This window comes from Dermacentor silvarum, chromosome 7 (genome assembly GCF_013339745.2).
Source record: "Dermacentor silvarum isolate Dsil-2018 chromosome 7, BIME_Dsil_1.4, whole genome shotgun sequence".
Classification (NCBI taxonomy): Eukaryota; Metazoa; Arthropoda; class Arachnida; order Ixodida; family Ixodidae; genus Dermacentor; species Dermacentor silvarum.
The window spans coordinates 16,954,784-16,968,904 of NC_051160.1; the positions used below are offsets into that span (position 1 = coordinate 16,954,784).

Consider the following 14,121-nt stretch of genomic DNA (forward strand, 5'->3'; position numbering starts at 1 on the left):
TTTCTTGATAGGTAACTTTCTACTTTTCTTGTGGAGAACCAAGGTAGCTGTGGAATCTTTGTAGATATTTGCCAAGATATTCAGGTATGGCTCCTGTACTCCTTGATTACGCAATGCCTCTATGGCTGCTGGTATCTCTACTGAATCAAATGCCTTTTCAAAATCTATGAAAGCCGAAGCTATGACTGCAGTTATGACACGTTTAAATATGGTGTTTTGCTCGCATTGTTACCAGTGCTCTCGCAAGACGTCAAGGCAGCATGACATTTGTTTAGTTGGTGTCTTTATTGTGATGCCGACGTGGTGGCCATTGAATGCCGGCCAGTCAGTGCAGTCCTAAAAAATTGAAATCCAATTAAGCATGTTTGAGTCGACAGCAAATTTTGACTAAACGAGCGTAGGTATCAACACACACATGGAAATTAAATTGTGAGGACACCACAATCTTCATTAGAGCCAAAAGGCTGCTCACTGATCATAACACGAGACGCCCCTTTGAGTGAACGATGTTTTAATCGACTAGATCTATGTACATAATGGCTGGGCATAGGGTGCATCCTACTGCTGCACGTGGTCCTGTCGCTGCTCCTCCTGCACAAGCACGGACACTCATTAGATACTCCTTGAAAGGCAGGTGTCGAGGCAACATCGCAAATATACCGCATACATTCAGTGTATAATTCTTGCTACCCACCTCGAGTTCAAAGAACACCCATCCATCAGGACACTGACAAGCAAACGTTGTGTCCGTAGAAACATGCTTCATGCTAAGCAATGGAATGATTGCCCTGGGTGTGGTTATTGTGTCAACAAATCGGAAAAGGTGCCTGGCTGCATTCTCTACAGCACGGAGGCCAATATTCACTGGCTCTCAAAGGCTCTTCCGTGTCATGCACAAAGGTGAACGCTTACGGGACCACAAAATATTGACGCGCGTACATTCTTTTTTTTTTTCGTATTCTAGTGACCGTTTCTTACCAGCTAGTCACTCCTACAAAGTTATCGCTGAGTGCAAGACGAATGTTCTCGTCAATTCTATAGCGAAGAATCTTGTCTAATCAGATTGTATGTGCAAAGTGAAAAGTGCTGTACATTCTGGAATGTACCTGAGCAACAGCGACTATGCTGGAATATACAATGAGTCTTACCTTATTAGAAAATCTTATTAACCTTTTTTACACATTTTCAATGTTGCAACATTATGCAACTGCGTGCAGTAATTTCTACCCTGTCTCGTGAAAATGTTTGCGTGATAAAACAAGGATGCTTGCTGAAAAAAATAAGCTTGGTTTTAATGCATGCTGTGATTGTGGTATGCTATATAAAGGTTTCTTTGAAATAAAAAGAAATAGAACCCACCACACCCAGTGATTGCCCTTATCTGAATGCAAGGAGCAATAAATGCCCTTCTGCTTGTTTGCAGTACTTTGTTGCTGTGTCCTTTGCCCGGAAGATTTCAGGCTTACAAGGCCAACCTTAAAAGGTTTACCATAAGCGTCGTGAGACTTGAGAGAGAGATTTGAGGAAGTATGTATAATGAGAAAGTAAGTGTAAAGAGTAAGGTATCTTAATTAACTCAATTCTGACACACTCTGTTTTTCCGGAAAAATGTACTAATAAATGACATGCTTGCTAGATTCAAGCGCAAATCAAAACTGCATTACACGTAAAAAATTTATGCTATCCCATCCAATACTACATGAATCACTTTGGCTGTTGAAGCTGCAGCAGCTTTGAGGCATATGAGATTGTCCGGGCTGCTGATTCATAAGGAAGCCTCCAACAGCGATAGCGAGTGACACCCAGTCCACTGTGGCTCGGATCCATTACTATTTCCTTTTTCCATGTGAGAATAAAATAACCACTACTATCTCTCTCTTGCCATGAAAAAGTGGCGAGTGGATAATCAAGTGCACTACATTTATCGTTTCTGGCTGCAAAAACTGGACAAGTCTCAGTTGGTGCTGAAGCTAATGTCAGGACCTAGAGGACCGGCGAAAACGCCTGACAAAGTGCCTGCCCCTCCTAAAAAATTTGATTATTCCCAAAATGACACAATGCTCAACATTACAATTGCAAAAAAAAAAAGTTACATGGTTACAAGCACATAGAAGTAGGCACGTACAGCAACACTTTTGTACACAAAATATGTGAAAAACAAAAATTACATTTACAAGAAAATACATAAGTGAACCAAAAGGAGACAAAATATGACGCAGGTAAATAACAGCGATAGATTGTTTTTTGTGACTTCTAGATGTTACAGTTAAAGGTGCGTTAAAATCGAGTAAATATGGTCTACCTAAGTGCATATAAAGTCCTTTTCTCTTAAAATGTTTTCGTGGTGGACATGTTCTCTGAAAGGCCCCACACTCATTCAAATGCATGCATGCCTCAGGTTTCAAGGAACGGTGTTTCATGGAGGGGAAACCAGTTGAGGCCAACCGTACCTGCTGGCGCAACGGTGGCACCTGGAATGGCACAGGCTTGCCAGCAGCCTCCAAGGAATCCCGCAGTGCAGCCAACGCCCATGGGGCCACGCTCGACTCATCGGTCGCCTGCAACAGCTTGAGGGCCTCGTCCACGCTACCCTGCAACGCTGATAGACACAGGCACCTAACAGAGTTGGTTGAAACTCTGGTATGACAAGTGCAAGGTGCACTATAGGCACCCTTCAATGCAGTTTGGTGGTACATGTCGCGCCACCTAGCAGCGGCGGTGAGCACCCGCGAGTAGGCCCTCACCGCCGTTTCACCTTTGGCCGTACTGCGCTCAGGCACGCCTGAAAGCTTCCTTTTCAGATTTTTCAATGGATTCACCGCGACCACTCGGCAGCTCCTCCGTGAGAAGTGTGAACAAAAATAACATGCGCATATGCTGCTGCTTTAGCCTTTAGGTATTTTCACAACCGCGAAGGGGATGTCGGCATCAAATTGTGCCGCTTCCCTTCAAGGCTGTGGGGAGAAACCCGGTGGCTGAAGGTGGATCGTCGTGGTTCGGGCCGTCAAGTAAGAGTCGCTCTTGCGAATTTTTGTTCAACTATGACGCAAACGCAAAAAAAAAAAAAAAAAAAAAAAAAAAAAAAAAACACAAGGCAGCGTCCATGAAAACGCACAATAAAGCGACAACTGCATAAACACGCGTGATCTGATTCCCGCTGTTGTAAATTGGTTTGGATAATTGTTGAGCTATTCTCGCTCCAAAACAAATGCACAGTGGTTGTTAGGTGTCAAATCTAGCTTCGTAAGCGCTCTGCGTTGGACCTTTGTACGCACTGTAGTTCTTGTTGTGCATTAATAAGCCAACGTGCAGCTCCTTTCTGCGCCTGGATCAAGACGCGACTGCTGAAACCGGGCTCATTCATGCCGACGTTTTCTCGCATTTAGAACAACAGAACTAAGGCTGGGGTGCACCCCAGCACACATCGAGTATTCGCAAAATAGCACTTCTCTCGCGCACGCTAGCACACATTTGTTCAGGTGTTGCTTAGTGTCAGCTGATTGCTCTCTGTTATGTTTCAGCGATGATGACCTCTCACACTGGAGCCCGAGTGACAACACCAGAATATGCTCGAGGCACTTTGTCAACGGAGCAAAAAGCGCCATAAAGAATCATTCAAGTTACCTTCCAACTCACCAAAACCTCGACAAATGTGATAAGCAAGGCACGCTCGAAGTATACTGAAGATACAAATGAAAGTTGAAAAACGTCTACGGCCGTATTTGCCCTCTTAAGCGGAATAAATTATTTATTTGTTCACTTACTTTGAGTTCGACGTCGTAAACGCGCTTTATTTGTCGTGACCAGAACTTTGCTGCGATGTCCGTCCTGTTTACTCTTTTGACACGAAATACATCGTTGTTGTCGTAAAGTTGACGTCCTTTCTCGAGTGTCGGTGGTCGAAAATGGGCCTCAATGTTTTCAATTGCCTTAAAAACCACAGTTTAGAACGCCCGACTTGTTTCAAATGAGCGCCGCAGAAGCATGCCTTCGTAGAAGTGGCCGCCTCGGTGTTTCGCGGAACTGACACGGCGGCGCTGACGGCTGAGCCGATCGCTGCGCCGCCTGACCATTGAAGGGAGCCTATGACTGCGCAAATTCTGTTGACACGGGAGTCTATGAATCTCCCTTGTGTGGCACCTGTGCCAGAAAAGTTGTGAAGCAAACGCTACCAGGGTCCTTCTATACTTTCTTTCTGGTCACGAAACTTTCCCGAAAGTTTCATATAGGGACAGAAGAGGGCATTAGAGGCATTGGCTAAAGTAGAAGGGTATCTATATGTCGCGCCAGATGGCAGGCTTGCGCGATCCTACAAATATTTCACGAGGAAGGGTGCCTCTCCAACATTTATTTCAGCCTGTTTGCAGAGTGAACATGCAACAGTAACTTTTGGCAAAATAATTTACCGTGCTATGCATTCGTGCTTAAATTATACATGGCACAGTTGGGTGATGAGGCTACCAGGCATGATAGGCATATCCGAAAACGGTGAGCGCGTACATGGCGAGAATGCATCGTTAGAGTATTGCATGGACACGCACCCATACACATGTTCAAAGATGAGCTGCCGTGGCACCACTAAGCAGTGCCAGCTGACCTTCGAAAAAGCGCCAGGAATGCCATCATCCGTGGACGCCGACCGAGTCACATGGCAAGACACTTCCAAGCACTACCATCTTTAGCATCCTTATAGGTGTCCAGGCTGCCAGCCACGTTTTCCACAAAGATTTCGAGGACACTTAAGCTTCGCCTTTAAGAGTGGAACGCGATAGCATTCAAAGATCCCTGAATGCTTCTCAGGCTTCCCGGCAACTGCAGCTTTTTTTCTGCACGTTCACCTCTGTGCGCCACTGCTGTTTTATGCTGTCGAGGAGGCAAGCGCCATCTAGATGGTGTTTTTGCAAGTAACCTACCCGGGCGCGCCACGGTTTGAATGGTAAAAATGCTGGAAAAGGGGTTTGTGTTGGAGTTTCCTCGTAACAGAATGATAATTTCTCATATATTGTGGTTAAGTCGTACTTTACGATTTTCCCGACAGATTCTACTTTGAGAAATTACATTAGTTGACTAACGCCTCTGCGCCATGCGGAGGGCCTGCGTGGTCGGGGTGGTTCGGGATGATTTTCTCAGCCGAGGTTGCCGACGCCGGAGTTTCTACGACACGGGGCCCATAACACTATCACTTTAAGTTACTCGGTGATAAAACAAATGATACATAAATATCCTTATTGCAAAAAATATACATCAAGTGCAGAATTCCTTCATTAAAGCAAACCTTTTTAACCTTTCTATGCATACTTTCCAAATTATTAGGCAGGCACAAAACGGCAAAGTATAACCACCAGACACTTCCAAGCACTGCAATCTTTACTACCCATATACAGTAGAACCCCGCTGTTACGTTCCCGGGTGCTGCGTTTTCCCGGCTGTTACGTCGTTTTCGGCCGGTCCCGGCACAGCTCCCATAGAACCCAATGCATTGGTAACCCCGCTGTTACGTCGCAACTGTGGGACCGTTCCCGCATCATACGTTGCGAACTGCCACACCGCGCCAGCCCGAGCAGCCATTTTGACTTTTCATGTCGCTTGGCTTGGTTGCTTGACGATTGGCCGCCCGAAGTGCTGGGGGCGACATTTATTACGTATTTTCGGTTTTCGCCAGCAAAAGTATGGCCTTTGATATCCGCTTTTGCTATCTAAAGATGATGTCTATGACGTGTTGCGGCCCTAAAATTGGTTTTGGCTCATAGATGTTCCGTATAAAGTCCAAGGGCGATAACGCCGTCGCCGCGCGCCGTATGCTGTATGTGCGAGTGAAAGCGTGCGAGGGAAGCCGCACGGCCGTATGCTGAATGTGCGAGTGAAAGCGTGCGAGGGGAGCCGCGCGGCCGTATGCTGAATGTGCGAGTGAAAGCGTGCGAGGGGAGCCGCGCGGCCGTATGCTGAATGTGCGAGTGAAAGCGTGTGAGGGGAGCCGACGACCGCGTCTCGCGCGCGAAAGAAAATCGGGGAGGAAGCGCGCCTCCTTCCGATGCGCTCGAGGCACCAGCGAGGGAGCGAGGGGGGGGTAGGGGGCAGCGTTGTGCTCCGGCATCATACTGCGCGGCGGCGCGCGCGCGGTCCCGCGGGCCCTATCTTGAAAGCGATCTGCGTGGGGGCAGATTCTACGCAGTGTAGGTGCGTCGGCGGCTCGTGGCTTTGTGCGTGCTGCGTGTTCTCGGCGCTCAGTTTGGGTTGAAGCACGAAGGCCACTTCGCTCGCTTCTGCAGCGGCGCTTAACTGCGCGTGTCCGCGCTCATCGAGTGTGATGTGTTCATGTTTGCCTGTGGGCGCTGACACTATGTTTGTTAATTAGTTAATAACCGAATGTTTACAAGTTTATACAGACGATAAAACTACTATTCTTACTTTGTATAGCTCATCGCAATCTATACTTCGGCTGTCGGGCGAAACTACTTTTTGTCGCACGTAAGAATTAAAATAATATTGTGTGCAGTTCAACACTACTCCCATTTCTCAATTTTTCCTGTTTCCTGGCTCTTGCGTTTCCCGGCTCTTACGTTTTCTTTTTTAAGGTCCCGTGAAAAACGTAACAGCGGGGTTCTACTGTATAGTGCCTAGGCTGTAAAGGTGTTTAGGCTGCCAACCAACTTGTCTACAAAATTACTCACTGATAAAGCAAATGATACCTAAATATCCTCATTGCAACAAATATACTTCATCAAGAGCACAATTCCTTTAATAAACTGAATGTCTCTAACCTTTCTATGCCTGCTTTCCTAACCATTAGATAGGCACAAAATGGCAAAGCATCACTATCACATAAATTTGCATGACGTACGTACAGTAAACCCTCATTAACTCGAACTCTGATATCTCGCATTCTCGGATAAATCGAATTTTTTCCCTGACACGGTGTCAACTCCATGGGTATTTCACCTCTTATCTCGAAACACCACTACGCCAAACTCTGGATATCTCGAAGGCTAGACAGCGAAAATGCTGAAAAAAGACAGTACCGAAACATTTTTTCATAGAAATACCAGGGCCGGTATTTTGTAGCGATGCCTTTCCGGTGCTAATGCCTGTTCGCGCTTGGTCAGCGGTGAGCACTGGATGATAAGACTAGCATAGAATAAAGCATAACGAATTGCTACATAATACTGGCCCAGGTTTGCAATTTTGTCCCAATGCCTTTTGCTTGATTCTATTTCACCCTCATCTACAGTTCTCGGCCGGCTATCTCACTGATGACCGCTGATGCGTGCAAAGAGTGCGAGAAAGAGTAGCGTCGACCAAAGGCGAGGGCGCCGCCACTTGTAAACATGCCAGCCACGCACGGCAGTACCTCGACGCATGGCAGTACCTCGATGCCCGGTGCTCAGAGGCAGCTGTCGTGCATGGCTGCGCTGGCACTGGTCACATTACTAAGCAGGGTGGTGGCGAGTGCTTTCCCACGGCGTTTTGTCGCAACGCGCGGCATGGCGCTTTCGAGAGATAGAGATCTTGAGGCCATTGTTCAGTTGACTGCAAACGGCGAAAACGATTTTGTAAGCCGGAAATATGTCGCAGACATCAAGCTTTGGACACCACTTAGTGTCCAAAGGTGAACAATGGCCTCAACGTCAGTGTCTTTATCTAGAGGGGGCAGTCGCTTTGGAGTTTTGAGTGCTGTTGGCAGCTGTTGCCTTGCTCTTTTCTGTATTCCATACTGCATGTTTCATAAGTGTGCAAACTTACAGGCTCTGCAAGCGATGGCGCTGATGGGTCGGATGTCAGCTTTGATGAGTACGCTCTGTACGAGCGAGATGTCCCTGTGACTGGGGAAATGACCGATGCCGAAATCGCAGAAACCGCAGTTGACAGCGAAGAAATGGATGAACAAGAAAACGAAGAGCCGTGAGTCGTCCGACGTTTGCCGAGACAAGAAATTTGTTGCGGCTGCTCAGGAACAATGTCGACTGCAGTGACGGTGACAAACAACTGACGAGGTGTGTTGGGCAGCTTGAGAACACTTTTCTCGCACCGAGTGCAGCTACCAAGCAGACCAGCATTACAAGTTTCTTTTGTGGAAAATAAATGGCTCGAGCATCAACTGCGTCGACCTGAATTATTGAAACCGCCTTGAACCTGTGCCAAATGTCTGTTTGTGCTTATATGTGCGAGGTTCGCCGTTGCCTATATACGACCGACGTGTCGGTTGCTTGGTCGCACATAATATTGCAAAAATGTTCTATTAAAAGTACCGCTCCTGGAACATTGAGCTTTCGCAAGGAAGTTGGCGGTTAGCGGCGCCACATTGGAAAGGCGTCCTGTTGGCTTTACGCGGTGGTTATGCTTATATTTTCGTGAATTCGGCTATCTCAAAACTCCGCTTATCTCAGAAATTTTTTCGAGTTTTTACTACTTCGAGTTAACGGGGTATTACTGCACATGGGACAAAATTTCAGTGGCGCATGGCATAAAACACTTCATGTAAAAGAAAAAAAAAGCCCCATGTGGACGCCGAACGGGTGCCGTGCTTTACCAATTAGGCTACTGCAGTGGCCATCTTCCCATTCACTTTCCTGAATATTTGTGTACCTGTACAAGATCAGTCCTGGGAGTGTCACCAGCGCCTGTCATAGCCATGACACTGAATGTCGAATACACTTTTAACCACAGGCGTCACACATACTACAAGACGAGTGCAGTAAAAGGACGCGAATGTTAATTGTAAGATGTGGGTTTGGCTACGACTTGCGGGCAAGTTGTCTTTCTCACCTTCAAAGATTAAATTAAGTCAGTGCTGCTTTTTTAGCTATCCAAAAGACAAAACAGTCAGCACGCAAGGTCACATCTTCAAGCCCAGGCCCCAATGGGGAACTGCTGTAAAGCTTGCTCACCGAGAACACGGATCAAATTGCTGCGTGCCACGGCCTGGCTCTTTGGGGAGCTGCCATGTGCAGTCAGTGTATCTTCCAGGTAGCGAGCCATGCGTTCCTGCAACAGAAAGAAGGTCAACGCTCTGCTACGCAAAATCGCAGGGCATAGAAAGATTGCAGCTGACAACAAAGCCTTATGATTGCATTTAAAAGTTAAAATTGAAAAAAAAAAAAAAGAAGTAGCAGTGTTGCGTGCTGCACTGCTACTTTTCTACCAGCCACATTGTGAACACTGAAATTTGTAAAGAAACTTGCGACACTGGAAAGGGGCGAGGGGGGAATAGCATGCATTTTGCATAAATTTGCCTAGAACACACACTTCTGCGAGGACCTTTATTGACGACGATTTACCTTTAGATAGCAACACACAAGCAGCAGCCAAGTTGGAACAGGAGAGACTGGGAAGCAACGCAGTTTTTAGATCGCAGTGATTTTTTTTTACCTACTTTGCAGTTTTCCAATTTGTGGCAGCTTCAGAAATTTGTCTGAATAAACTTGCTAGAAGCATAGACCACTCGGTGACTCTGGTGTCCTTTCACCATCACAGGTTCGCTGCTGAAGATTGACGTCCGAAAGTTTTTTCACAAGCAGAATTCTCTTTTCGTAAAGCTAGACAAACCATTCGTAACTTCAAAGAACAAGCCCGAATCAGCAAACTTTGCAGAAAACTTGGAAATGTTGGCAGGTATACTACTGAGTACTTTAAACGCAGACGACCTTACTACTTATTTATTGACTAGCTTTTGGCGCTTGTGGTGAAATAACATTATTACTAATGCTTTCGGTGGTCAAACTTGTGCTAAAACTCATGCTTGTGGTGAAATAAAATTAATTCAATCGAAATAAATTTCATTCAATCAACTTTTGTCCAGCTGCATCCTTACCGCCATTTTCTTTAAACATGCGCCTCGTCTCGAAAAGCGAGACACCGCAGTGATGGCTTAATGGGTATGGTGTTGTGCTGCAGAGTGCAAGGACGTGGAATCAAATTCCGGTCATGGCGGCCACATTTCGATGGAAGCAACATGTAAGAAAACCTGCGTACCGTGCATTTACTGCGCGCCAAAGGACCCCTAGATGGTCAAAATTAATTATGTCCAACATTCCGGCGTACCTCATAATCAGGTCATGGTTTTGGCATGTGAAACCCCAGACTTTAATTTTTCGAAAGGAGTGCGTTCAGACACTTTCTCCTGAGCTCACTAAAAATCCTCACCTGTATTACGTAGCAGCGTACAAGTACACAAGTTTCAAAACCAAATGAAACGCTGGCATTCTGTACTCGGTCTCCCAATTTTTAAGCAGTGCAGCCAAGGCTACAGCCTCTGCATGGCATTCGAGACTGTCTTTTTTCATTGTATGGTTCTTCAGCCATGCACGTGATATAGTCTAATGACCTCCTCTTAACTCTTTAGTGATAATTTTTTATTGAACATACACCACCATAGTTAGAACATGCTAAATATCAATGTAAAGCTAAAGAAATGCACGTTCTAATTATATCATTTCGGAATAAGCTTACTGCAAAATAAGCAACATAAACTGTAAAAAAAAGAACTGTTTACTGAAGAGTATAGAAAATTTTTTACAATGTTATGCTATCATAAGAAGAAAAAAAAAAGTAAATGCACATGTTTCTACTTATATTGCCCACAGAGCGTGAAAGTTTCATTGCTACAGCTCATGCTTTATGCTTAATGGAAATCGCTGCTTCCTGTGAGGTTTTACTAAACACACATATTATTCAAACTTACAGCACAAGTCTAATTGGAAGTGCTTCAAGACGTATGCAACACGCCTTGAATATTATTTAAATCAGTGCCTTTGCTTCTGATGCACTACCTCAGGCGTGCAAAATTGTGCAAAAAAAGCTTGAATGGGATAACGTAGTGGACAAGTCCTCACATCTTTTTTGTCCCTGGACTCGTGCATCACAGGCACAAAGAGGATCTGTGGGCCCAGCTGTGGAAACTCCTGCAAGAGACGCAAGAATCAGCCAAATCTAGTTTCAGCAAGGAATCTCGGCATTTCAGCAGCTACGGGTGACATACACCACACAGCGAAATTGCGACAGTTCACAATTTATTTTAATAAATGCATCGTGAACTGTCACGATTTGACTGTAATAAGCGAATAGCTTCATTGCTCCTTTCAATTTTCATGGTTGGCGGTTGGTGGCCAGAGGTTATTTTGTCAACACATTGGGCTTGTGCACTCGAGAACCTGAGTTTTTAGGTGGATTCATCGTTGGACGCCAACTAAGTAGCTCTCCGAGATGCCTTTGCTGTCCACCTATACTAAAGCTACAGGTGTGCTGGTTAATGGCTCTGTTCTCTACAGAATAATGCAATGAAACAACAAATGCAGCCTAAATATTCTCACTGCAACAAATCTATGTCATCAAGTGCATTGTTGTTTTAATACAGTGAGTTTTTCTTTTTTTGAAGTGATCAGCTATTTGTTTACATTGACAATCATCAATGGTTTCAGCATAATGTTTACATATGATTTATGACACGCTTGGGGCCAGAGGCATTAAACGCGATAGTGGTTACAAAATGACAACAAAGTACAAAAGTGCAGCTAATGACAATGACAAGCTAATTGCTAGGTTCAAATACAAACAAACACAAAAATTTCATGGGCTGACCATATACAGAATCAATTCTAAAGGTTCTTAATTCAAGTGGAACTTTTGCACAATTCAAATTGACAGTACCTGAACTGATCGATCTAGCTACGTAGTCAGGCATAGTGACTGGTGTAAGCTGGATGCACATAAAAATGCATGTGCATTTCCAAATGAAGATTAGTGGGTAGTTGGCGTCCTATGCTATATTTGCCTCATCCCCATCTAAAACGCCGTCAAGTGCTTTTAAAATGACAGCTTTCATAAGCCCGAAAAGCGGCAGAATGTTGTGGCTACTGCAGCCAAGACTAGCCGACGAAAGGCATCAGTAAGGTCACCCTGGGTACCACCGGTGGCTAAGAGCGGCAGCAGCTGCCTCAGTGCATTACACCATTCGATAGAGATTCCACGAAAGTGAGATGACCTATTGCATGATATCAGCCTTGAAGCAGGATTGCCTTTTCTCCCATGCATTCAGCCAGGCCTTGTCCATGAACACACTTGAGCATAGCAGTGCATTGTGGCAGTCAAGTAGGACGCATGCTACTATTTTTTGACCGAAGCTGGATTATTCCAGACGGCCACTAAACGTTGCTGCTGAAATACTGCAACACGTGTTGCTAAAAGCTGTTTCCTGCTAGGCTGCATGTTATGGCACTCCCGTTAGCACGCACCTAAGTGTCAGAAAGTTTCAGCCTGGTTTCCCATAGGTAGTGAAAGAGACGCGCTGGCTAATGCCTTTCTCGAAAGGAGCTGGGGCAACATTCTCCAGCGACCATTTTGAGGAATGCAATTGCTTTTTGTGAGATTTCGTGACTTAGCATCGAAAACACTGAAGGATACAACCCTGTGCTCCTTCACTTCTAAAATGCACTGATTATATAACTTGGTGGCCTGCAGAAAGCGCACCCAAAGCACCTTGCACTGGACAATGAGATGCCTTGCAGGTGCTGTGAGCCTAGGCAAGCTGGCAGGAGTAGAAGCTTGGGCAAGTCAATAATTCTCAGTATAAAATGAGCAAAATGCAGAATATGAAGACACGGCAAGGAAAGACAAACACGGTGCCGATTTCCAACATGGTTTATTCGCGATATACACATTACATATACACGTGCGCGTGCAAACAAAAAGAATGAAAAACAACCCAAGGTATCATACTAAAGTTTCACTGTCCAATTAGCATGCGTTACTATTCGCAACGTGTCAATCTGATACCTTCGACTGTTTTTAATTTTTTTCTTGCACACACACTATAGATGGTCGATTAATTCCTTTATTCGATTACCGATTATTCATTCATCATTTTAGCCTTTAATCGATTAATCGCTTGTAATGCGGGGTTTTTCATCAATTAATTAATTAACCAAAATTTTTGCCGGGCACATTTAAAAAGGTTGAAACATAGTCATCTATTTTGTAGGACTCTATTTTAATGTTAGAGAGGTGGAACCAAGTTTGAAACACCAGTGCATAGACGTTTCATAAAGGCTAATCTTTAACTTGTTAAAGACTAAATATAGTTGGCACTAGTGGCCTTGAAAAGATAACCAATAAATGTTATAAAATGGCACTTAGTGCAGAATTAAACAAGATACATCGCACTAGTGAATCTCTGTGCAGTACAGTTAAACAAGAATAAGAAAAATGGCAGAAGTGAAAGGTGAAGTCCAACTGAAATATGCAAAAGGGAAAAGAAAATTACTGGTTTAGGATTTTAAACCACATGCTGTTTTCTACAGAGCAAAGGAATGTCAAGTGGCTGGGATGTTGGGATGAAACCGACACCTTCTTTGAATGGCCACACAACCAGCATGCGAGAATAGATGGTAGGACGCTATAGATTTGCTAGAATCGACATGAACTACATCACTATGTCAAATACATGCTCGAAACCGGCGCACATGCTTGTGACGTCTTTAGTGGACTGGGAGTGACACGACGATTAACGACTGGGGTTGCCAATTGAATTCCGAGGGCATTTCAAGTCTCCGGCTTCAGGCGGCGTGTCGGCATGCGTGATGTGGGGGAAGAGAGGAGAAGAGCTCGGCTCGACATCGCTGAGGGCTTGGAAAAACAGTCGACAGTCACTCTACCACCGCTGCACAGTCGCTGCTTGTGCACCGCCATTCCAGTACGATTTCAAAATTTTCGTGCCACTCCTGTCAAACTCTTGCAAAACGATTAATCAAACAGGTCTAATTGATTAAGTTGATTAAATGAAAGGTGGACATCGATGAAGATTAATCGTTTTGCGAGATACGATTAATCGAATAATCATTGATTGATATTATCAACCCTAACACACACCTGTGTTTATGTGATTTGTGCATTGCAAATAAACACTGTTGCAAGTCACCATCATAATGTTCTTTGTGCCTTCATTTTCCACACTGTGCTCGTTTTATGCTAAGCAATCTTCCCAGGTCTTTTTCAGGACATTGTTGGCCCTTATTGGTGAAATACCAATCACCGAATGCCCCCCGACCTGACCCACTTGGTAAGGAGCATAAGATAAGCAGGTGAGAGTGGGTTATTGACTGCCACGTCCACTACAGTAGAACCCCGCTG

The 14,121-nt window shown here is 44.9% G+C and overlaps 2 protein-coding genes across 2 annotated transcripts in view; both read right to left on the bottom strand.

Annotated features, from left to right (window-relative positions):
• Positions 1–13,843, bottom strand: part of LOC119457618 (transmembrane protein 87A) — a 99,287-nt gene extending 85,444 nt beyond the window's left edge. Inside the window, exon 1 of the mRNA XM_049670280.1 lies at positions 13,840–13,843. The gene's annotated coding sequence lies outside the window, so the exon portion shown is untranslated. The remainder of the gene's footprint in view (positions 1–13,839) is intronic.
• LOC119457624 (leucine-rich PPR motif-containing protein, mitochondrial) overlaps positions 495–14,121 on the bottom strand; it is a 66,542-nt gene continuing 52,915 nt past the window's right edge. Inside the window, exons 28-31 of the mRNA XM_037719247.2 lie at positions 10,830–10,898; positions 8,886–8,982; positions 2,451–2,599; positions 495–591 (exon numbers count right to left, since the gene is read on the bottom strand). Coding sequence (XP_037575175.1) covers positions 559–591; positions 2,451–2,599; positions 8,886–8,982; positions 10,830–10,898 — 348 coding nt within the window. The 3' untranslated portion in view covers positions 495–558. The remainder of the gene's footprint in view (positions 592–2,450; positions 2,600–8,885; positions 8,983–10,829; positions 10,899–14,121) is intronic.